The 24,545-nt window shown below is 36.7% G+C and overlaps 1 protein-coding gene across 8 annotated transcripts in view; it reads right to left on the reverse strand.

Annotated features, from left to right (window-relative positions):
• Positions 1 to 24,545, reverse strand: part of DGKB (diacylglycerol kinase beta) — a 331,421-nt gene that overhangs the window by 78,786 nt on the left and 228,090 nt on the right. For all 8 annotated transcript variants that reach the window (XM_086615217.1, XM_086615215.1, XM_086615214.1 and 5 more), the window contains one exon: positions 4,057 to 4,147. In XM_086615217.1, the coding sequence (XP_086471343.1) occupies positions 4,057 to 4,147 (91 nt within the window). The remainder of the gene's footprint in view (positions 1 to 4,056; positions 4,148 to 24,545) is intronic.

The following is a 24,545-nucleotide window of genomic DNA, read 5'->3' on the forward strand; positions in this document are numbered from 1 at the left end:
TTAGATCCTACTCCTGCAACGTTCAGCAAGCCAGTAGGGGGTCCAGTCATGCATTTAAAACTGATTAAGGGTCTTATTTTGTAATTCCAACATACAATAATCAGGAAGAAAACTGGAAAAATAATTAATCATGCTTCAGTAATAGTCCACTGACATATTGCAGCTTGCTGCTCTGTGGGTCACTGGCACTTTTTCCTCTCTGCCTAAACCTTTATCACAGCCTTGAAGAAGAAAAGGAAAGTACAAGTCAAAAATAACTGCGCATAATTATTTGTTTACCCTGAAACTTTCTGAGATCACAAAACAGAACTGTATTATAATGCATACTCTGCATCTTCTTAACTCTTCTGAGTGTAAATCTGCAGAGAGAACAATTTCAACACTAAGGTTTCCATTTCGTGTTTGCTTTTCAGGAATTAAATTTTAAACCTGTGGATTATATTCATATAGGGAAACCTTTAAAGTCAAAAGACATATCTGGAAGTGAGTTGGCAGTTGTGGCAACTACTGTAATTGAAAGTGTAACTTTTTAATCACACTTCTTACAAGAAAAAAGGCATGGGTCCTCACTGTTATTTTGGAAGCAAATTCGTGGTTCCACTCTATATTTTATATGTATTAAATACTAAGATGATTTATTTTACTAAAAATTCTGCTCATGTGTATGCTCACTTACTGCTATACATTCTAGATAAACAGATATTAATTTCATAATTAAAAGTAATCTTGTGTAAATACCCTGCAGGCCTCAATGAATCAAACACATACTGTGTGTCAGGCCTCCCACTGTCTTCAAGTGGAATGTACTGGCTGGATAATTAGATAGTACATATTTTTTAACCTTATTTGCATGCATATTATATCTTTTGCACACTGACAAGCAGCAGTAACAACAAAAGTCAGATTACCACAGGGAATTCCCACAAAGAAGTCTTCATTCCTTATAATTTGCAGCCTAAATTAAAATAATTTGATCTTTGACAAGGATGAAATGTCAAGCAGAAGGGGGTCCTCTACAAGCCACGGCCTGTGGCTTCTGAAATCTGCCTAATTTATGTCAGTCACTTCTTAATACATATTTAAGTATTACACGAGAAAGATGATAAATATGCAATCTGACACCTTTGGTATTTCCCTGCTGTTAATTTATAAAGGTCTGGCGTCCCCCAAACTGACTGAAATTATTTAAATAAAAGAAGAATTGTGAAATAGGATGGTGCAGGGTCTGGCTTCCATTTTCACTCAATATTGAACACAGCAGGTAGTACACTAAGACAATTATTTGACTGGGCCTCAGAATCCCACAGTGACGACGAGCCTTCTGAATTACCGAAGGAGGATTTCTTTTGTTCATACACAAACAAGAAGTTTGCGCTACAGGTAGCTCTGCGTTCTCCTAACACATTGATACATACAATAACAAAACACAGATGTGTTCTGCTCCTTTTCTTTGTTATTTTTTTAATTTTTTTTTAAATTTCAAATAATGCAATGATACTGCTAAAAATAAAAGCATACTTTAAAATGTGAAGCATGTCTACCTAGATTAAAAAGAAACACTAGCTCTTCTATTTCTTTTGCCTTCTTTCCTGGCCCCAGTCTCTTCTCATGTGTTATCTTTTACACTTTATTCACTAGATCAAAATTCTTCAGATCATCTCAAAGTTGAGAACATATCCATACCTGAGAACAGTTGAGACTCAGGCTTCGCTGCGTAACCAAGTGCAGTATCATGCAAGACAGGATCGTTTATAGTCCTTTCCCCCACCCATTAATACCTGGTCCCACAGTGCTTTTACAGTGCTGCAGGTATGGATGATGCCACCTCCACTTACGCAGCATCTATGCCTACTCTCATTAAATACCCTTCACACACCTTTATTTTTTTCTGAAGTGGAAATAAAGTGTAAGTACTCTAAATTCTAAAATCTTAAGCCTCATTTACTGACACGTTATTATTAAAAATAAATACTTAATCTTGTCCTGTTTGTAGTTGGTTTGGTGTTTTTTTTTTTTTCCTTTAGAACCTATGTTTCTCTCCTCAACATCTTGGATCTCAATTTGGAAATAAAAATACATCTTCATTTGGATAACATAAGAATTTAGTGTCCAAAATTTGTTCTGCATCTCACACAGAAGAAAATATACAGAACATGAGACGTGAATGTGTAGCAGGAAAGCCAAGCTTAATTTGGTTAGAAATCAAATATAGGGTTTGTCCACAGAATGTTTGATTGCTGTCTCCCAGCTCAGACATACAGATCCTTAATCTTCATGGGCTTTGTTTATTTAAAATTTGACTTTGGAGCAAATGTGTTCTTTTTGCATTTTATTTGGAGTGAAATGTGGTATCATACATCAAGCTCGCATTTACAGCAACATCCCCAAGCAAGGGGCAGCAGGTTAAAAATGAGATGAAAACAGTGCTAATCCTAAGTGTTTATAACATACAAACAAGAAACATTAGATACAAGCATACTGGCAAGGCTTTTTCATTTAAATGTAATTTAGTCATTGTAAATAAATCTGTAAATAACTATCTCCTAACACTTCTTGAGTAAACATTTTGGAAACTATTTCCCCTATGATTTTTGTTCCTAATAGTAGGACTAATGATAATGACCAAGATAGATGAAGTGAATATTAACAAACATGTCTCATATACTGGCAATGTAATACTTCACTGGTAATAATAGTGTTATTGATATGAATTGGTAATAATTATACAACTGGTAGCAGCAGCATCACAAACTTGTATGCATACTTGTTTGCTTTGGGATGTTAACATTTCATCAGCCTTTCAATGGTTACAATTAGATGGCTTAAGATAATCACATCTTACAAGCTATGTAAGATTTTTGTTGGATAGAAGTATTTTCTTGGGGAAGCCTACTCTTCAATTTGTGTTTAACCAAAAGGTACATTTAACTTGCAGTATATTCAAATTAAATCAAATCAGGAAGTATCTCTTCCAATAACTAATCAAATATTTTTCAGTCTACATGTATTTAAACCCAAATGTGTGAAGCACTGTCTTGGGAAGCAAGTTTTTTTCTCCCTCCCACCCCCTCGGTTTTTGTTTGGTTGTTTGGGGTTTTTTAATTTTTTAATTTAACACGTGTGGAGCATGTTTCAACTACAGATCTGAGTATTCTTTGCTACTGTTCTACTATCAGATCCATAGTCCCTTCAGATCATTTCAAACTCTCTTTCAGGAGACTTTGACCAGACTCTCATAGCTCTCATCATACCTCTACAAGTGCCTCATGCTACTATACAAATACTCCATCGACATGTAGAGTTTCTCATTACTATTGGAAAAGAAAAGCACCATAATCCTCTTGAGAAATGATTTCATCATTTAACTTAAATTCTCAGGTTTTATCTTCACTCATACCACGTTTTTCATTTACTTATTTACAAATATCAGCCTCCAAACAGTTCATGTAATGTGGCCACTTATTCTATCAGCCATCAAAGTAGCAGTGGCACATTATTTTAAATTCCTATTTTTTCTGTAACTATCCTGTGGCTTTTCAGTTAATGTTCAATGTGTAATGGAAAGATGACCCCTTGTGCTGAGAGAAAAGCTATTTAATGAAGGGGAATGATTCCAAAAAATATATATTCTTTAACCTTTATTCAGGAAAGTAAGTACAATTTTAGGGAATTGAGTTTTAAAGGTTATAAAAACTTGGGACCTAGAAATAATAAGATTTTTTTTTTATTTTAATCCTGCAGCAGCTCTCACTCCCTCCGACAGTCTTTCATTTTTCCATCTGACCTAGCCATACTCCCTATTGATTTCTAATGTTATATTTCACCTCTTGACCTTGTCTACTGTATTAAGACTTCACTAATCATCAAACTGAACTTTGTTCCAGTGTGCAGGGCTACACTACAAATAGACATGATAAAAATAATATTTTGGAATATAGGGTCGAAAGGATGTGCACTGCTTTGCCTTGTTGGATTCAGGCACTCTGCACCCTTGCCGCCTGCATTACAGCCAAACTAGTGACATTTCAAGGATAAAGGCAACAATTAGTTTCTTACTTCTATTTCTACAGATTCATGCAGCTTCTTACAGGTGGCTGAGAAAGTTTCCGAAGTGCCAAATTCGAAATACCAAAATTTGTTCTTCATTCTGAAACAAGAAAAAAACGAAAGAAAAAAGAAAGATCTTATTCACTATCAATATGTGACAAAACTGATCATCCTGTCCTCCATTATAAGTAATGGCAAAGGCTTGGGAACATGTGACATCCCATTTGAAATAGATGAGCTCATAATTTTCAAAGCTTAAATGTTGGTGTCAAGTCGTATGATATCCCCTAAAGGGATAACAGGAATGTGTTGAACTGACAGGTTCAAATGTACCTTTGACTTTTCTTTTTCAGTGACTATCAGAATATTTTTTGTCACTTAACCAGTGACATGCCTCAGAAAAATGTATCGATTTTATTTCATGACTTACACCTACTGCACAATTTCTGATTCATGGTTAAAATCTCTATCCCGCAGAGTACTACAATGTGCAAGCGGGGCACTCCCATCGTGAAGAAGAAAAAGTGTAGCTTGCCTTAAGTTAGCTAAAGGTAAAGGTAAATGCTTATTGTTCATGATGACAGATGAGCTATTTGAAGAAAATAAAAATTCTAGCTCTAACAATCTTTAGATATTTTGCAGTAGGAGAGCTGTGTTATCAGGTAATTATCTCATAGACACATTTTAAATGGGTGATGGGACCTGCATCTGGAAGTTCATTAATGGATTCTACAGAAAAAAAATACACTGGATATAAATGGTAGTAAATTGCTTAGTTTGTCATGTGACAGCAGGCAGAGATTACACTTTTTTCGTCTTAAATACATAAAGACTGCACTTCTGTTTTACCAGATTTATTGCATACTGTTAAACACAATCAGGACACCAGCAGTACCATTTCAAATAAGTATGTGCAGTTTTGTTTAACTCTCATGAGTAATTACTATTCTGTAACAAAATAAGAAGCTAAACTGAAAAAAAAAAGACACTGAATTATAGCTCATTATTCACACTTAGGAATCAGATACGAACACAGTTCTTCCACTTGTACAAACTATTCTCTGACACAGACACAGCACAGTGTGCTTGGAACTTGACTGAGTTCGCATGAGTTTGAGGTAGAGAGGAGTGAAATGCAGATGTAGATGACTATGAAACATGCCAGCAAAAGTACAAATCCTATCCTTGGTACTTATTTCAAATTACACATAAAAGTCTACTTTGTGGCTCTTAAATCCACTTAATGGCTCTTAAGTCACAGAGGGAGAAGGGGCACTACAGTACTGGCCATTCCCAGAAACCCACTGGCATGGGAGCCAGTAAATCCTGGTGCGGTACCAGAGGTCCAACCTGGGCACTTGCACACAGTGTGGAACAGAAAAAATGACGAGAAAGCGACACATTTCTGAAACAAAATGTACAGGCATTTCCAAAGGCTTTTGTACAGAAAATCTGAAAATGTTTGGAATCAGTTTTTGAGAACCTGCTCTAGGATAAATGGCACGTTCTCAAAAGAGCTCCACCAACCAGATGGGCTCAGACCAGTTTCAGTGTCCAGACTCCAAGAGCCTGTGAGTGGAAGTGATCTGATGTATGTTCCTTCTATACCTGCAGATTCGTTAGCACACTGACATGCTGATCTGGGATCAATTGATCTATTTATGCCAATGCATATGAAGAAATGTAGAGTCCTTTCATTTGGAAACGTGAACAAAATCAGGAAGTCCTGTTGGGTCTCTTTGGAAAATCTATTACCCTGCTACTTTCTACACAGGGACAATGAGTAATTAAACAATAAAACCCACCTGATTTCAAAATCCAGAAAAATACTTTGTCATTTGTTTTGATCTTATTATTGAATAAGATTAACAAGCCTTTGCATCTTCTCCTTTGAGAGCCTTTCCTCTTGCTATTCAGTTTTTACCTCAAATGAAGCATCTTTTCTTTTTCTTTATTGCAAAGCCTGCTCTAAATTGACTTCTTAGCACTGTACATAATAAACTCTTTGACTTGCGCAACGATAAAACAGACAGATATATTTTAGAGTCATTCAGACTATACCGTGTCAAATTTATGTGTTTTGAGCTCAGCAGAACAAAACCAAGCATTGTTAGTGCACTCAGGGTTTACCAGAAAATTTAGATCTATCAACCAAAATGATGCAAAATTATATGATAGAAGATTAAGTACATTTATCAGGTGAGGTTTTGATGGTAGATGCATTTCCTGTTATTGTAATATAGCCTATAAGATTCTACTAGGCAAAAACCCCCCAGTAGTCTTGTGAGCCTATACTCCTTTCCCTAGTTGACTATATGTCTGTTTTTAAAGATACAATGACAACCTACTTGACAGCTTTTCCAATACAAAGATACACATGGATAGAAATAATTATATTCTTCATTTTCAAAAGGATTTACCTACTCCCTCTACCAGCCATGTAATAGAGGAGATTGCATGTTTTTATTCAAAAACACTATATTTTTTACTGAACAGAAAACTGTATTAGGTCTTTTCCTATAAGTACAAAACAAAGTTAAATGTAAAGAAATCAAAGCAAATTATACTAAAATTTCCATAAGCAAGACCAGTCATTATTATAGTAAATATTCTCATTTTTCTAATAAAAAAATCTCTAAATTCATATGTTCCACTTGCATTCCTCTTTCAAACAGGTGAAGCTTACCTGCCTATCAAGACAACACTAAATAGTAGAAAAGTCCATATATAAGATTGATGAACCACTTTTATGGCCATTCTAATTTCTTTCACAATGGTTTAAGTAGATTTCAGACTGGTAAACAATTACATATTTAATGACAATTTTGCAGCACTAAAACTGTAAGAAACTGAATCAAGGGCTGTTGTCGTGTCTATTTTCTCTCTTCTTCCTAGAGGAGCTAATAATTTAGACTCGTTCCAACTTTTAACAAGAGATGACCAAAATACAGATGAAGTAGTCTGTTTCAGTAGACAAAAAAGTGCTATACAGTAGCACTTTTCTTTACAACACTGATTTTGCTGGAATAGGAAAAGGAATAGATTATTTTACAGAAAAGTGTTCTTGCATATTCTTCACAGTGCACAGCTAAACTCTTAAACAACTTTGTGTTTGAAAATGCAATGTAAAAAGAACATCCACCGTGACTAAAGGCTGTCCTAACTGATCCTGCTACTGGATTACAGTATGTCAAAGTATATTCAGCCTATGCATGTAGGAACAACACAAACAAAACTCTACTTCAAGAGCCTAAACACCTTTTATGCTGGCACTGTTCTACACCCTGAAGTTTTGGTCAATTTTTTGGTAAGTGGAATGATCATCTTAAACAGGGATGAGACAAATTGGCAAGGTAGTACGAAAAGGCTAATACTGCCATTTCTTACAATGTTTCTATACTGCCGATAAATAAAAGACTTAGAAACTTGGATATGCTTCTTGGAAAAGTTCAGGCTAATATTTGGTAATCAAGGCAAAATGATCAAAATAATCTGTGATATGGGTTTGCTCCATTATCAGTTAATCAGAACCTCCCCTACTGCTAAAACTATTTTATATAACCTTTCTGATTAAGTAATTACAAGGCATGTCATTGAAAAATTGTCCTGTATCTAAATATGGAAATAGTAAATACTTTATTCTACACCTGAAGAGCATCTATATTTTATTGCAGTATACGCACTGTAACAGAACATGCATAACAATAGACCAGCTATAGGCTGCTAATAAAAGGTCATGACAATAAAACAGGAATATCTTTAACCTTAAGAAACAAATGAATATTCTGGCCTACAGTTGGGGCAATCACTTATTGCTACATTTGTAAGTTTGTTACACTTTCTACCAATTTTATTTACACTTATTAGATTTACCATTTATTACATTTATATTTATTTCATTTTTATTTTAATTAGGCAGCGTTAAGCTCCAATGAATTGAGCTAAAAATTTATACATCAGGAAATTTATGACTGTAATTTTTATAAAATTTCAGCTGAAATACTTCGACCATTTTTGAAAATGACTGGAGAAAAATATATATTTACTTATATTAAGTGTGTTTGATAGCATACACTTTGAACTGCTTTAATACAGCTACACTTTCAGAGAAGAGATATCCTTGCATCAAGAATATGCCTCTGGTTATCTGCATGAAAATACCTATAGAATTTAACTATATCATGACCATTTGGAAATACACTCTGGGAAAGCTTTACTTTCAATATTCTCATAGAACAAATTTTGGCTCTACTTCTGTCATCTTTTATCCTTTAACCTATACAAAGTTTAAAGATTTTAACCCGTGAAACTACTAGAATTCTTAATTTTTCCAAGGTAAATTCCTTGAAAAGTCCAATGTCAGGAAGAGATCTCTACCACAAATCTATGCAAGAATGTCTGCTCATGGACAAGCAGCACTTGGTTTCCTCCATAAACTGTACCGTTCCCCAAAATACAATACCAAATTACTGCCTTCTCAAAAGATTTTTTTTTAAAAAGCTATTCCAATTGTTTTGCAGAAGTACTGTTTGTCAGTGAGTGTTAGGAGTGGATCTCAGTCTATATTATAAACTTATATAAAGACTCCAGCACAAAGCTCCCATTCTAAGAGCAGCATTCATGAACAACAGTGTACAGAGTGCAATAAATTAAAAAAAAAAATAAATGGCAAAAAAAGAGTAGGAAAGAAGCCAAATACAGTGGATGTTAATTCACATTGCTGGAAGGTGCTCAGAGCCACATACTTCAGGGTAAGTATTTAAAAGAAACAAGTGTCTTTGGACCTCTTTTCTCCCTTGTTCACTCTGTTGTCCTCTGTTCCAAGGAAATGTGGAGTAACGTGTAGAAACACCTCTTCAGGGAATTAAAATTACCAAAAAGCATGCCAAAATGGAGATGTGAGAGAGAGGTGTATTTCCACAGTGGAGAAACTGTGAAGAGTCCAAGGGGAGAAAGGGGAGAAAGTTGACAAGTATATGTGAAAAAATGGAAACCTTTATCAGGGAAAACAAAGGAATCAAAGAAAGAGAAGAATGAGAAAATGATAGGAACCTAATTTCAAAATGCACTGAAGTTCTGCAATGCTGAAAGAAGAATGACGATAAAATAGAGAAGGGAAGAAAAACAAAATAATCTTAAAGCAGACTCATGTAAAAACACACATTTCTGAAGTCTGAAAATAGGGATAATAAGGTTTAAAAATGAAACTAGGAATATAAGAAACACCATACTGGGCAAAAAAGCTGAACATCTTTTCCAATATTCTGTCACTGACATTGGTTAGTACCAGAGACATGGGAGAATAGTGTAAAACTCTATGTAGTATACAGCTGGGAATAATCTAGCTCTAAGGAATGTTTATTATTACTTATGATTGCACCAAATTAAAAGAGCATATATTTAGATTAGACACAAAGAAGAACTTTTTTATGATGAAAGTGGTGAGACACTCAAACAGATTGTCCAGAGAAGCTCAATGCCTCATCATTGGAAGCATTCAAGGTCAGGACCTTCAACTGATCTAGTTGAAGATGTCCCTGTTCATGCAAGGGGGACTGAACTACATGATCTTTAAAGGTCCCTTCCAACTCAAACCATTCTATGATACTATGATTTTAATTCAGACAGTTTGTGGCCATTTACACCACAAAGTATAATGAAAAAAAAAAAAAAAAAAAAAGGAAAAAAGAAACAAAGATCATCCAAATTTTTTAGGGCAAATACCTCTTTAAAAAAACCCCAAACAACAACCAAACAGGTTGTTTATGTTAATCCATGGCTGTATCTATTAGAGTTAGGAATTTTATATTGCGTTAAAAAACCCCAACAATATAGAAGTCCTAGCGCGAGTTCCCAATGCATGGAAAAAAAAAGTCTGTATGGGAAAAGAAGAGTTTTCTAAGGTGTGCCTCAAGTTGCTGCTTTTGGTTTATTGAGTCCCAGCCTGAGACATACATTCAAGAGCAAGTGAAGTAAAATTTAAAGCAGATTGCGTGTCATAGGGATTGTACTTTGTATTTGTTAATAAAATGTGCTGATACATTGGATTTTATCTAACGAAATAAATACTCAATATCTGATAAAATAAATAAAACTTCAGTTGCTAAAAAATATTTTAATGCTCTATACAATTCAATATAAAGAATATTTTTATCAAGTCCTATCCCTCTCGCAGAAGTTTTCAACAGACAACATATTTTCCATCTTTTCTTACTGTTCATAAATCTATTATCTAGGTAATTTTATACTTAGGTAAAAATGATTTCATTGCAGCACATAATATATATTAATAAGAATGTATGACTTTTTCTAATGTTCTTTTCTTTCCACTTCTGTCTTAACAATCATATAATTCCTGTTCTGCTTTATAATGAATCATACGCAAAGGTAAGGAAATAGCCAGTGGAGATGCACACCCATAAGAGATTTATGTGCGACTGGCATGATTTTAATAGAGACATCTTTGTCAATTTTTTCTTTTTCCATTATCAACTGTACTTATTGCAAATCTAAGTGTTAATCTCTTATGGCACACAGCATAAGCAGAGATTGTATAGATAAGTGCAGAAAAGTTAAAATCCTGAAAGAACAGCTCCAGTTTTACACAATAAATAAAATTTTTACATTATCATACAACGATACCACCTGTAGTTGGAAAACTACCCCATAAAAGCTTATATCATTAAGTAACGCTGAGATTGTTCTTCCTGACATTTATTAGTTCTACTGCTGCAAAGCTGCATTTGACTCCATTTTATCGCATACTTTATAGTATCGTTTTGCACTGTAGCTTGCACTTCTGCATGCAGCTGGTCTGCAGTCTCTGCTGCCCACCTGTCTGCCTCATTTCTCCAGCTCTCTGCGTAATTTTCTGCAAAATGTCTGCAGTTCATTCCAGCTGTAACTACCATCCTTCTCCCTTGCCCATTCAGTTCTACTCCTGACTTCAGCTGTGCTCTCACGTCCATCCAAGAACCCACTCCTGGACACCTTGTTCACTCTGACCCTTTGCAATAATAAACACAAATCATAAAGAGTTGCAAAAGGGCCTCGCAGTACTGAGTGACTGGGGTATAAAAGCATAGATGACATTTAACGTGGATAAATGTAAAGCAATGCACAGAGGAAAATAAAAAAGCAATCCTATTTTTACAATGAGAGATGATTTCTCAGGGACAAAGTCTTGGGCTTACAATAGCTAAATGAAGTGTTAGAGGAGTGCTTAATAGCATTTGCATGAATTGTGTTGTGATGCTGAATACTATGTGCAGTTTTCCTCTCCCCAAAGTGGAAATAGGGGGGAAGAGAGAGGAAAACCCAGAAGAGTATAATAGCACTGGAAAAGTATGGAGAAAGAAAGTGAGGACAATCAAAATACTGAACATCTTTTGAACTCTTCAGCCTAGAAGGGTGATAAATGAGAAATATAACAGAATTCTCTAAAGTCATGTATGTCTTGGGGAGGATGAATAGGGCATAACTATTCACTACCTCTCTGAACAGAAAGCTAGGACAGATGAGAAGGACTTAGGAGACAGTAGATACAACAAACAAAAGGTTTCTTTACGTAGCATACAAATAAGATGCTAACAGGATGCTAAAAGTTTATATCAGTTCAAAAATGATAGGAGGGATTCACGGCAGAAATAGCCACTGAAGTCCATATAACAAAAGCAACACAAATATAGAAATATATTACACCGTCCTTCTTAAACTCATTGGTAGACAGCACTGGGGAAAGAGCACTTGGCTAGATAGACCTTTTGGCTGACACCAGATGGGCATTTTTATGTTCTTATATTTCTGATCCCAAGCGCATTTCCTCTTTCTCTGACTGTATTTGCTGGAGCATCTATTTCTCTTCAATAAATGTCTCGCCACCCACTAACACTTGTTATCCCACGTTCCAACTATCCATTTGGACTGAAATATTTGTACAGATAGCATCAGTTAAGAGTCAGTTCACACATTCCAGACAGGTACTGGTGTTCCCAAACATCATCTATTATCTGTATATTTGCAGACAAAAGGTGCAACAAATTAACCAGAGGTCTGTGCAGTGTTTCCTGATTTTGTTGGGCTACTGATCAGAATACAATTTGTATAGCTTTTTGAGAGAAAGAGTAGCCCAACTGGAAGTGCTCCCTCTGCTAGGGCTACCAGAAAAAAACATGAGCAAAACCAGGAAGATAGTCATATCCATAACCCACATTCTTCCATTAGCTATGAAACCTGTTTTTATTGGATTAACCATAATGCCTTTCTCACATACCCTTCTTACACTTCAGACTCCAGCAGAGAGAAGCCTACTACTAACATCTATACAAAGGAGAATCTTGTCCAAAAATACAAGTAAAAATGCCCATATTGAAATATAAACAATCCACTCCAATAATTTTAAGAGCCTCAGAGTACTGCGCTAGGTGCTATAATGCAGGAAGAACTCGGTGACTTTTGAGCTGTGCCTCAGGCTGCATCTGTTCCGTGCCAACATGCAACAAGATATCCACGAGAAAAAAAGACAATGTACTTCTCCTAGAGTTATAGGAAAGTGGTACACTCAACTGAGACAAATTACAGGAGGTTAACCTACAGCACCTGGTATCAAAACCAGCTATTATAAAACAGTGCGATACCTGACAGATCCAGTTTACAAGATACTCCTCCATGTAAGAGGGAACTGTTTCTCATCTGTGATAGAAATATCTGTTTTAAATAAGGAATGTCGACACTTGCTTTTGAATATATTCTATTTTAACCACAGCTATTAGTAAGACCGAAAAACTACATAGTTTAGTTTCTCAAAACGTTTACTTAAAAAGTATCTTCATTACATCTGATTTAATCTGTCATTTTGTTCCACTAAATGAAAATTTCTGTAACACTTCATCAATCCTTTGTGTCCATTCTCCATCACAAAGATTTCTGCTCTTAACATTTTACTTATTTTTATCCTCGTATTTCTCCTCAGTTTCTTTCCCAAATTCCCCAGTCTTGGGAGCAGATGCTGAAGCACCAATGACTCATTAATCTGAAGAGGTTTTTTATCATGAACAAAAATAAAACCTATAAACAGTTCCACATTTACCAGCCTTGGTTGTACCAGAGAACCAACAAAGCTCGTTTGTTTTTTTTTTTTAAAAAAACCCCAAACCTCTCTGTATATGTTATAAAAGACCTACTATCTCAGAGTAAGGTCATAGACCTTCACATTTCATCTTTAAATTATGTCAGACGAATAAAACAATTTTCCTTCCCCTTACTCACTAATCTAGATATGTAAAAGCAGATACGACACTGAGTAGTACTTAAATTAATGAGACCATTGTGAAGGCAGTTCAGAGGTTCAGGGACAGGTTTGCAAGGAGTAACTCCTCACTGGCTGCTTCACATGCACAATTATAGCTCTGTTTTAGGAAACAAACATGTAAACCAGTTTTGTTTCCCTGTAATGCAGGTGATTATATGTAATTAAATAATCTTTTTCTCTACCCAATATTTTAATTCCCACTAAAAATTGAAGTATCTCAATACTGCTATTCAATTCTTGCCAAAAAATCCTTCCATTCCCTTAAAATACTTGAAACACCATGCTTTATATCATTCCCAACTAGGACACGATGAGGAGGCTAAGGAAAAAAAAAAAAAAAAAAAGAAAGAAGCAATGAAATGCTGTAAGGGAAACAACAAGCAGCTCTTTTGTGAACACACAGGAGAAACATCACACTCTGTGTAGGAGAAAATATTTGACAAAATCTCTTGTCCTTAGGATTCCTTCAGAAATATTTAAGCCTGACAGGACTGGGGCAGGACTAGACATCTCTGCCTGTCTGACCAGGATTCACAGGACTTTAAGTTTCTTTTTTTACTGAAAGAGCAGATTTATGCGTTTAGGAAGCCTCACCCTCTTCAAGCTTCATTGCCTCCGATTCCACCCATATGAGAAGACCACTGCTAAGAAAGTGATGGCTTGCCTGAGATTCAGCTTAACACCACATTTAGCCATGTCAATGCACTTCTCTACCTGTGAACTAGAGAGCTGAATTCCCATTGAAGACAAAAACCATCTTCTCAGTGGAACTGATGGTGTGATTCACCAGACCTGAGTGAGCAGAACTGCTCTCCAGGCTTCACTGAGAGAAATAACTGACTCTCCACTGACTACAGTGAGAGCATTGACATCTAGCTCATGTGTACACAGACACCTTTAGAAGTCTACAATAAAACCTGTCTTGTTTCAACACACTTACACCTAGATAGAAGAAAAGACCCCCCCCCCGCCCCGCCCCAAACCCTGCAAGATAAATGAAGTTTAAATATCCCTCATTTTACTTCCTAAAAGAGAATTTTAAAACCACACTCTTACAAGTATTTAGGTGGAAGAAGGCACCTAAGCATCCTTATACCTAAGGGTTTTAATGACTTATCACAGAAGAACCCAAGATCTAACCCAGTCCACCAGTGTTCACTGTAGCACCTTAAATGCAAAAAGCAACAAAGCAAGAAAGCAACAGCAACATAAGCTGTCCCTCCTCTCTAGTCTCATCTTCTATGATTTTTTAAATAGGCATATAACCTATAATCTTTTTCTCCAGAAAATGCACTGTGCTACCTCATTTCCTATAGGAGGGTTTCAGCAGAACTGCTAGCTCTCAGGTGCAGACCATTCAGGCAGGTGAAACACGTGGGCCAAGCTTCATTCTCTTTGTGAAACAAAAGTTTACAGTTATTAAATAACAGAACATTCCTTTCTATTTTGTAGGGTAGGATGGGATGAGTTTTGTTTTCAAAAGGTCACTGAGTTTTTAGAAACCTGAAAATATTACAATTAATGCTATATTTGTGAGTCTATATTTTTAGGCAACATTTTTTCCCCTGAAAACTGAACACAGTCATCAGCTGTGGTTAAAAATGCTGTTCTGTAAATGTGCAGAGACTTCAGAATGCATTTTTAGTGTGACAGAAGGTCTTTACTTAGCTTAAATCAGGACTTAGCATTGAAAATGCACATAGTAGCTGTATAAATAATAAATTCTACTACTATAACTACTTACCACCTTACCCTTCAAAACACAAATTTAGAAAACTTTCTACACTGAACAGCACCTAAAAGCATGAAGCAGGCTGTCAGGCAGAGAAAAAAGCTATGAACAGTGTAGTGGGTTTGCTCCTCTGTACAAAGCTATGCGACAGAACCATTCCACCAAAAACCTTGTTGGATTATCAGCAAATAACTGCTATGTACCTGTCACGTCATTGTTTCACTTATTAGAATGTTGTAGTGAGAACACTTATTTTTTTAATCCCTGTGCATCATTACAATTTAAAATACATGTAACTAAGAAGAAATCTATCAAAAATATTCAAAAGTAAATATTCAAAATATTCAAAAGTAAACTTAAAATAAATCTGTAAAATGGTTCCCTATGTGCCTTCTATGGAATGCGCCAGTGATAATATACATTCCACTTTGGGGAAGTTTATAGATATAGACCCTTTTCACAGGGATATACACAAAGATCATTTCAAGAAATCTTCTGCCTTTCTAATTCTTGGATAATCATATGCTACAGGAATGGTAAATTTAGCACCAATGTCTAGTAGGATTCTTTGCTGCTGCCAGAGAATTGGTGAGGAATCAACCTTTATGGGTGATAATTCTAAGCTATCAAGTAAGCCTAGTAATTAGACCTGTACTTCTGCCTAAATTATATCTGTCTTGTTCAGTGCCTTTGGTTATACTTCTTATACTACAGCTCCATATTGCATTTCTAATCATTACTTCACCCCAGCTTTTAAAAACCTTTCACAGCTCCATGCTACCAGCTGTTGTTTTCTTTCCTAATGCACTTCACTTGCAAGGAAAAAAAAACAACCAAGAAAAAAAAACCCCAGATTTAGATTTCTTTGAACCTCCTTGCTCACTGCTTTTCAGCTCCTGAGACAAATGGGAGCAATCATTCTTTGCTTTCAAGTCAGTAATACTTTAGGACTTAAACTTGATAAGGAAATCAAACATGGTCAATGAGGATAGTGCCATTTGGAGGCATTGATCTGATTTCTTCAAATTTGCAGGATTCTAAAGATTGGCTGACTTGAATATTGCACCAGTTTAACCAGTTTTCTAAACTTAAACAAATACAGATTGTTTGCTGTATGCTACTAAACTAAGAAATGGAAATCAAAGGAGCTACTCATATACATACAGATAAAATGAAGCACTTCAATGCTTGCAGAATTTGGACTCTATTTCAGTATAAAACTTCATAATTTTAGGTCAGTTAATAATTTTCTAACTGATCTAAACTAAGCTAAATTAAGCCACTCTTAAATGAAAGTGAAAACATACTTACTCTATCATTCGTTCCAGTTCAATCATTCTATAGATCGAATTAAAAAAGTAACAAGAAAAAGACAAACCAGACACATGGCACGTTTTTTTTTTTAATCTAGACATGTTATTTGACATACAGAAAACATCAGCTGCACATCTTTTGTTAACATACATGCATAGCTTTTCGTGAACTGTGAACATATCAGTAAGGAAATATAAATTATCAGCACGTAAAATGCTGCTTCACAGAGTTCGTTCTAGTTACATGAAAACTGCAGGTAACGCTTCCACAGACACTTGTTGTATAAAGCTCACAGAATTTAGCTTGAAGGCTTGGCTTTCTTTCAGAAAACCAAATCTTAAGAGCACATTAAAGTACATAAGCCTAGCACCGAAAACAGGTCTTCAAAATGTATTTTGCCATAAACTTTTTAGGACTGAGGAAAAGTAACAAAACCCATAAAATTTACTTCTACGTTATTACATCTGCAAAAGGGTAAATAAACTTTTCCAAATCTTAACAAACAAAAAAATTTTCTGCTTGGGACTTCACAACAGCATATACTAAATTCTTAAGTAAAAGCTCAGCACACTGACTACATAAGACATGCTTTAAAAAACCCAGAGTGTACCAAGCTTTTTCAGCTTTTCAACTGAGAACACACAGTAATCCATCATTTTTTATTTTAATGTTGAGTGAAGAACTAGGATGACATATATGCTGAAATTCTTAGCTTTTCTGTAGTTCTTCTGCATCAGCCTACAAGTACAAAGGGGCAGTAAAAATAATTACCTTTGTACAATATATAACAAAATCCTAATGACTCTTACCTCACAGTAATGCAATTTTTCTGTTGTTTAAGGGCTTGGCCAGAGAAAGGGAAGATACTGGAATATTTCTTCTTCCCACCAGTTTTCAGCTATGTAGCATGGTGCCGAGACTGAATCAAATCTATCAGCACAGGATTAACGAACGATTTAGCTGGTAGGAGAGGTGGCATAAGACACATGTAGGATTTGAAATGCAACTTTCAGATTGAAAAGATCCATATTTATACACTCTTGTGTGAGTCCTATAGCTGACTGTAATTATAGTTTTCAGGTAACAGGTACATGTTTCTGTGTTAAGATATAAGCAGCATATTAACTAAGTCTAACTCTGTACAGAGAAGTGGGTGGAGAGGAGAGAAAAAGCCAAGCCTGTTTAGTGAAAACAGCACTGTTTTCAGTAGACAACAGAAGTTATTATATTAAGGCAGAACTATGAAATGCTTTCTGAAAAAAGGTCTTATCTTTGCAAGTGGACTTAAAAAAAACGTTCCTGCAGAATTTTCCTATGTAGTAATTATAGACTATGTGTTTGTAATTAATATAAAATTATGGTTTTATCTCTACGTAGGAATATTATTAACTTATCAGCTCTATTCTTGTAAGTTCCACGAGAAAGTGTCAAAGAATGATTTTGGTAACCCATCTTTCACATTCACAGCCCTAATACATCTGACAGTCTTTCGTATAAACCTAAGTCATTTTTCCAGACATGTTATCTCTAGGAAACGATGAACATATTTTCTTTAGCTGTGTTTCTATATGTGGCAATATGTTTAGGAGCCTTTCTTGAAGTTTGTCTAATTTTGAAAAGACTTCATTCCAATATTTTTGCCTGCTTTTTCTCTGAGGTGTTCCTTACAGCTAGGATATCTGCTGTACAAAGTATCATGGGCAACTGTCATGTGATAAATTACTGTTTTCATCCATCAAATATTAAAGCTGCTCACTACTGACCTTGAGCACCACTTACGCTCCCACAGCCACAGCCCTTATTCTAAGTCAGCAGGGTACAGCTGGCACAAATTCAGCTGAGCAATCACATTCGTACCCGTGAGCAAAAGTTGGGACTTCTAAAAGTGCTGTGTACAACCAGAGGCTTGGCCACTCTTGAGAAAGGTGTCCAACACCTGACTGTTCCCACCGAGGAGTATTACCTGCTCACATTGATTTCCAACAAAGTATTTCTCAGTAAGTATTTCCACTTAACATTTTCTCTCAGGGAACCTGTGTAGTGGGAGATATTTACGAGTTGCTTTCAGCTTAAAAATAAATCACCTCTAATTCCTCTAAGCGAAATCAATCAAAAGTCTGTAAAAAATGGACTGGTTGTTTGGTCGATTCTGGCAGAAAAGTAAACAGCACTTCAGCTTTTCTCCACCATTAAGGTCTAAATGGCCTAGAAAGTAAATCAATATCTCCAGTCAGCCTTCTGGCTATTGTTTAGCCAGTAGATATGGATTTTCTCTAGCTTACTGCACTCCTTTGGGACTAACCTGTAATCCTCAGAGAGTAATAATAAGTTCGTTATCTAGTTCAGCTCTCTGTTGTACATTTAAATGGACCACATCCATCAGCAGCACTTGTTAAAGTTAAAGGACAATGACATCCCATTCAACCTATTTCACAGAGAAATACTTGCGATACCTGATGGAGAGAATTATTATAAAAATCTTATTTGCTGTCAGGTTATTAAAATGAAATATCACAAATGAGGCAAACAGTAAATAAGGATTTTTCTTATATATATAACATTGTTTCTCTGTTAATGAGTTAAATTGTGGTGAAGCTTATTTCTGTCATACATCATGCAATCTTTCATTATTCATATCAATCTGTTTCAAATATTTCTGGTTAAATACCGCTGCAAAGCAGGCAGCTGTCAGAATGAATCAGTACCTTTTTTTCATTCCTGAGCTACCAGATGTTTGCTGGACTAAAACGATTTTCTTTCCCTCTACCTAGGAGTGCACAAGAAAGCGCTCTCATTTTAAACACTGAAGTTTTAAAGAGCTGTACTCTCAGATCACAGAATCTGTGCTGTGCTCTTAGCCAGGGAGAGTTACAGCCTCTGATCTGAGCACAGTTTTACTCTGTACACACATTTTCTCTGATAAAGGAATACAGTCCATCACAACATGACAAACAAGACATTATTTCTACAGCTTTAGCATCCACTGACCATTTAAAAAAACCCCAATCTAGTAACTATTCTCTGGATACACCGAGCATTTAAAAAAACCCCACCACTTACTACTTACTAGTTGCTGTGACTAGATCCATACTGTAAATTATGCACATGAAGACTGCTGTCTGCTGGGGAATGTGCTGCATTTTATCTACAGCCTCATACTCAGCCCTTAGAGGGGTTACACAAATACACATAACAGTCACAGCCACAACTGTCACAGGTTCTTTTCTCTAACTCAAGAATTATTAGGAAGAATGAAACAGGAAAAGGATGGGGGCTATGGCTCTATTCAGGCAAGTGGTTTGACGAGCAATAATTTCTATAATAAGTAACCACTCTTTTTTCTTTCGGAAGTGCCTATCTGGATTGCAACCACATTTAGGTGAGTGACAAACAGTCCTCGAATCAAAAGAAGAGTTGCAGAGTTCTAAATAAAGATCAAACAATTGATCCTTATAACGGATCATCTAAATTCAGAGGTTAAGTCCAAACAGCAACGCTGTATGGAAGGACAAACGGAACTTTATGACAGTGGCAATTCCCAAAATGCAGCTTGAGTCTCTGGTGAGCTGCTGTTGGTACTGGGATCACCACTAGGTGCCAGCTAGAGAGCACCCACAGCTCCATCGACCTTCTTGCTAACTACTTTGCTCTGTCCCTAAAGAAATGCACTTGATTTACTGAAGTTTTCTCCTCACTTACACGCAGCACTGTAATGAAAATCAATAGGTTCCTACGTACATGTCATTTTGAAGATATCTATTACTGTTATATTAAATAAGGCTTATACACCTTAAAAATGGAGCCTTAAAGTCTTCTTAATGTCACTAATCTTTGGCAGAGAATGTGGTCTGGCGATAACACAAGTCAAAGAAATAAAATCCACAGAATGCAGCACCTGAAAAAGGTGTCCTTCCAAAGTATTTTGCAAAAATGGTTCTCGTCCTTTCTCTGTTGGTATGCAAAATGTAAATAAAAAAGAAATTTCTCCTCTATTTTTCCATAGGACTTGGAAACCAGTGATGCAAGTGATATTCTAGGAGGGGTATTTGCTTGCTTTTAGGATTCTTATTGTGGGATCCTGTTCCCCTTGGTATGTTAGTTCTCAGTGAACTATAGTGGCAATGCCTTGTGAGACAATTCTTTCACCAGTTCATTACTCCTACTGATGAGTATTTCTATTCTTCATTCCTACAGCAAAACTAACTACTTACAGCTTCTGTGCCTTGTAATACTTTCGTCTACTAAACCAAGCAACCTTTTACAATTAAAGGACACGCAGATACTTGCTATGATCATCTCATACTTCGATCTTTTTTTATGAAAAATTATTAAGATTCAACTGTTTGGTGGCTTTTTCTGAACTTTTAACAAATTTTTGGAGATTTTCCAGAAATATTTTCAATGTTCTTTTTAAAGACGGAACACTAGAATTGCGTACATCATCACAGCAATGGTCACATGAATACCACAGAAAGTTTAAAGAATCACCTTCCTACTTACAAGCGTCATTCCCCTGCTCATAGAGACAAGTATCATATCCGCTTTCTAAGGCACAGAATCACTCTCAAAAGCTCCTGTTCAGCTCATTACTAGGCATGATCATTTAGTACTTTCCAGAGTCAGTGTCCTCTAAAATAAAATTCTCCATTCCCCACACATGAGCTACATTTGTGATATCCAGCTGTTTTACCCTTCATTTAGCCATTATAAAAAATACATGGACCAATTCATCCAGATAACAGTGTTATTGACCTTTCTTCATTATTATTTATCACTCTTCCAATTTTTGTAAGATGAAAAACTTTGCAAGAAGTGTTTTCTTACAGCTCTCTGACAAAGACATTATGCTCCACCATAAGAAATAGCTACTTAACTCTGTATAAATATTTTGGACATAAAAATATATAATAGCAATTATAAGTATAGATTAGCCTGTGTAGGCTGTACACTTTTAGTTTGCATAACACGCTTATAAGAAAGTACTAGAAACAGAATATACATAAAATGAGTTTTGGCTTTCATGCAACATATAATAGGCTCCTTCCAATCAATATAATTATAATCTTCTGTTACATTAAAAAATGCTGAAACGTAAATGCTCTTAAAGAAACGAAAAACTTTGGATATTTCTTTGAAATATGTGTATTTATCTTCTGTGTTCAGTTTTGTACCCTTATCTCACTCCTATTTAGCAGTTTTGTGCAGCAACTAAATACTCTTCACAAGCTGCATAATTCGATAATTATTTTAGGCATTTGTAACACTCATATCCTAATAGCTGGTAAGGGAACTTATACCCTAACATCTTGTATCTAGAATGAAATCTGATCCTACTAACTCGAAAGTAAAATTCACACCTGTTTCCATGAGGTCAGGATCTCAGTCTTGATCTTTCCAGGCGCTAACCTAATGCGCTCTTGAAAGTCTGATGTTAGCAGTATTCTTTGCTTTGTATAATGCGTACATTTGTAAAACTCTTTTTTTTTTTCCTTTGGTTTTAGCCAGAGAGCAAATAAATCACAGAATCATAGAATGGCATAGGCTGGAAGGGACCTTAGAGATCATCTAATCCAACCTCCCTGTCATGGGCAGGGAGGTTAAATAAAAAAAAAAAAATCAATTTCGTTATTCTTAAAAGTGATTATGTTAAGAAAATTGGTGGTATATAAACAATCTCTTATCTCTTCACTTATTTTCTCCTGCGGTCTCTCGGGTCTAAACCAGAATGTTTTACCAAAATGCTGGGACTCAGGAAAACAAGTTCTTTCCAGAACTTTGCTGACAAGGTGTAAAGGGATACGCAAAGTTATCCATAGTTCAGACTTTAAGGAAGTGATTGGATTTTCAGAGATGATCACCATTCTCAGTTGATCAATATATGAGCAGAAGTTTTGTGCTACAGATAAAAGAGAAAATGAGTAGTCTCACTGATGTACATAAAGCACTATGGCATCAACAAATGAGAAACATAACAAGTGCCAGCAATTATCAGAAGCAGTGGCAACAAATCCTCCTGGTGGAAATGATTTTAAAGTCGAGGTAAAGAGACTCTCCCTGGTGCAAAGCCCCCACAGGGAGCTCAGCTTCAAGACGCTCTGTTTTTCTTTGCTGTGCTTAGAGAATGTGAGAGAGTGGAGTTTATTCTATGAGACAAGCAGTGTGCTCTGAGGGCAAGTGCTTTGGATGTTGGCAGGACAGTCACCCCTCCAACTAGACTCACATGATGCATCCTGACAGCCTTAAGGCACCGTGGGAGATGTAGCATGGATAGGTCATTTAATCATGGGGAAAATGGGACAAAAGCACCTAAACTACAACTCCCTTGAGATATTCAGCACTTGTGAGCAGGCAGACAGCTGTTGAACTTGAGCGACTTCTTAACTTTCTAACATTCCTCTTCTGAAAGAAATTCCCAAGCTCACATCGTGTAATTGAGAAAAAGAAGCTTGTGCATGTCACATGGCTTTCAAGTGACTAGGTGGGAGTATGACTTTTAGCATGGTCTCTTTTGGCACTAAGGCCTCTGCTGAGTGTAACACAGTGTCCTGGTCTCATATTCCCTCTGAGACACTATATGTCAAGTTCAATCAACCATGAGTGTCTGGTACAAAGAATTCTGTTTTAGGTTATCTGGCTGAAGGCTAATCAAAGTAAACACAAAGACCTGGTAAGGACAATGACAGGCAGAGGAACCAAGTAACCTCACCAGTGATGAACAGAGCACAGGCAATCCTATCATCAAAGGAGAACAATTTCAGCATGTCCAGCTGAGGCCACCAAGGTGCTTGGGGCTGATGCATTTGTCCTGTGAGGAGAGGCTGAGAGAGCTGGGCTTGGTTCAGACCGGAGAGGAGGTAGTTTTGAGGGGAAGAAATAACAGCCTGCTGGTGCCTACAAGACTAAGCCAGGCTTTTCACAATGGTGTATGGTGGCAGAAAGAAACTGGGCATAAATTGAAATAAGAGAGGATCTGATAGGACATATGATTTCTTTTTTTTTCACCAAAGATACCTGAAGGCACCAGAGTAGTTTACCTAGAGAGGTAATGCAGTCTCCATCCTCTTAGATCTTCAAGGCCAGACTGCATAAAGCTCTGAGCAACTTGGTTGCCTCATAGCTGACCCTAGGATCTGGGCATGGACATAGGAGACATCTGAAGTCCAGGAGTGTGGCTATTGATGGCTACAAGCTGTTCAGAAAGGACAAGTGAGGAAGGAGGGGTGGAGGCATTGCCCTCTACATCAAGAAATGGATAGAGCATGAAGAGTTGTCTCTGAAGAACAGCTACAGGCAGGTTGAAAGTTTATTAGAGACTGAGGCAACAGAGGGAACCTTGTAGTTGTTGTCTACTACAGGCTGCCTGATGAAAGGGAGCCTATTGACGAGCCTTCTTACACCAGCCACAGGAGGCATCACACTTGCAGGCTCTTGTCCTGCTGGGGGACTTCAACAACCCTGACTTGTGCTGGAAAAGTAGCACGATGAGCTGTAGGCAATCCAGGAGACTCCTGGAGTGCCTGAAGGATAACTTCTTAAGCCAGGTAATAGACAGCCTTGCCAGAGGGGAGGCGATACCGGACCTGATAGTTCTCAACTCAAGTGAGCTAACTGGTAATGCCAAGATTGGAGGAGGCCTGGGCTGCAGGGATCACATACAGGTGGAGTTTGCAGTCCTGAGGGATATGGATCAGGCAAAGAGTAAATTCAGGACCCTGAATTTTAGGAAAGCAAACTTTCAGCTCTTGAAGAAATTAGTCAACAGGACCCCCTGGGAAACTGCCCTCAGGGACAAGGGAGCAGAACAGAGCTGGCGGATCTTTAAGGATGCTTTCCATAAAGTACAAGAGCTCTTGATTCCCAGGTGTAAGAAATCAAGCAAGGAAGGCAAGAGACCAGTATGGCTGAGTCAAGACCTGATGGTGAAACTAAAGGGCAGGAAGGAAAAGCACAGGCAGTGGAAGCAGAGACGGGTATCCTGGGAAGAGTATAAGGACACTGTCTGGCTGTGTAGGGATGGGGTCAGGAAAGCCAAGGCATGAATGAAGCTGAGCTTGGCAAGGGATGCAAAGAATACTAAGGGCTTCTACAGGAAGAAGATCAAAGAAGGTGCACCCTACTGATGAGCAAGACTGGCAAACTAGT

This window comes from Tauraco erythrolophus, chromosome 7 (genome assembly GCF_009769465.1).
Source record: "Tauraco erythrolophus isolate bTauEry1 chromosome 7, bTauEry1.pri, whole genome shotgun sequence".
NCBI lineage: Eukaryota > Metazoa > Chordata > Aves > Musophagiformes > Musophagidae > Tauraco > Tauraco erythrolophus.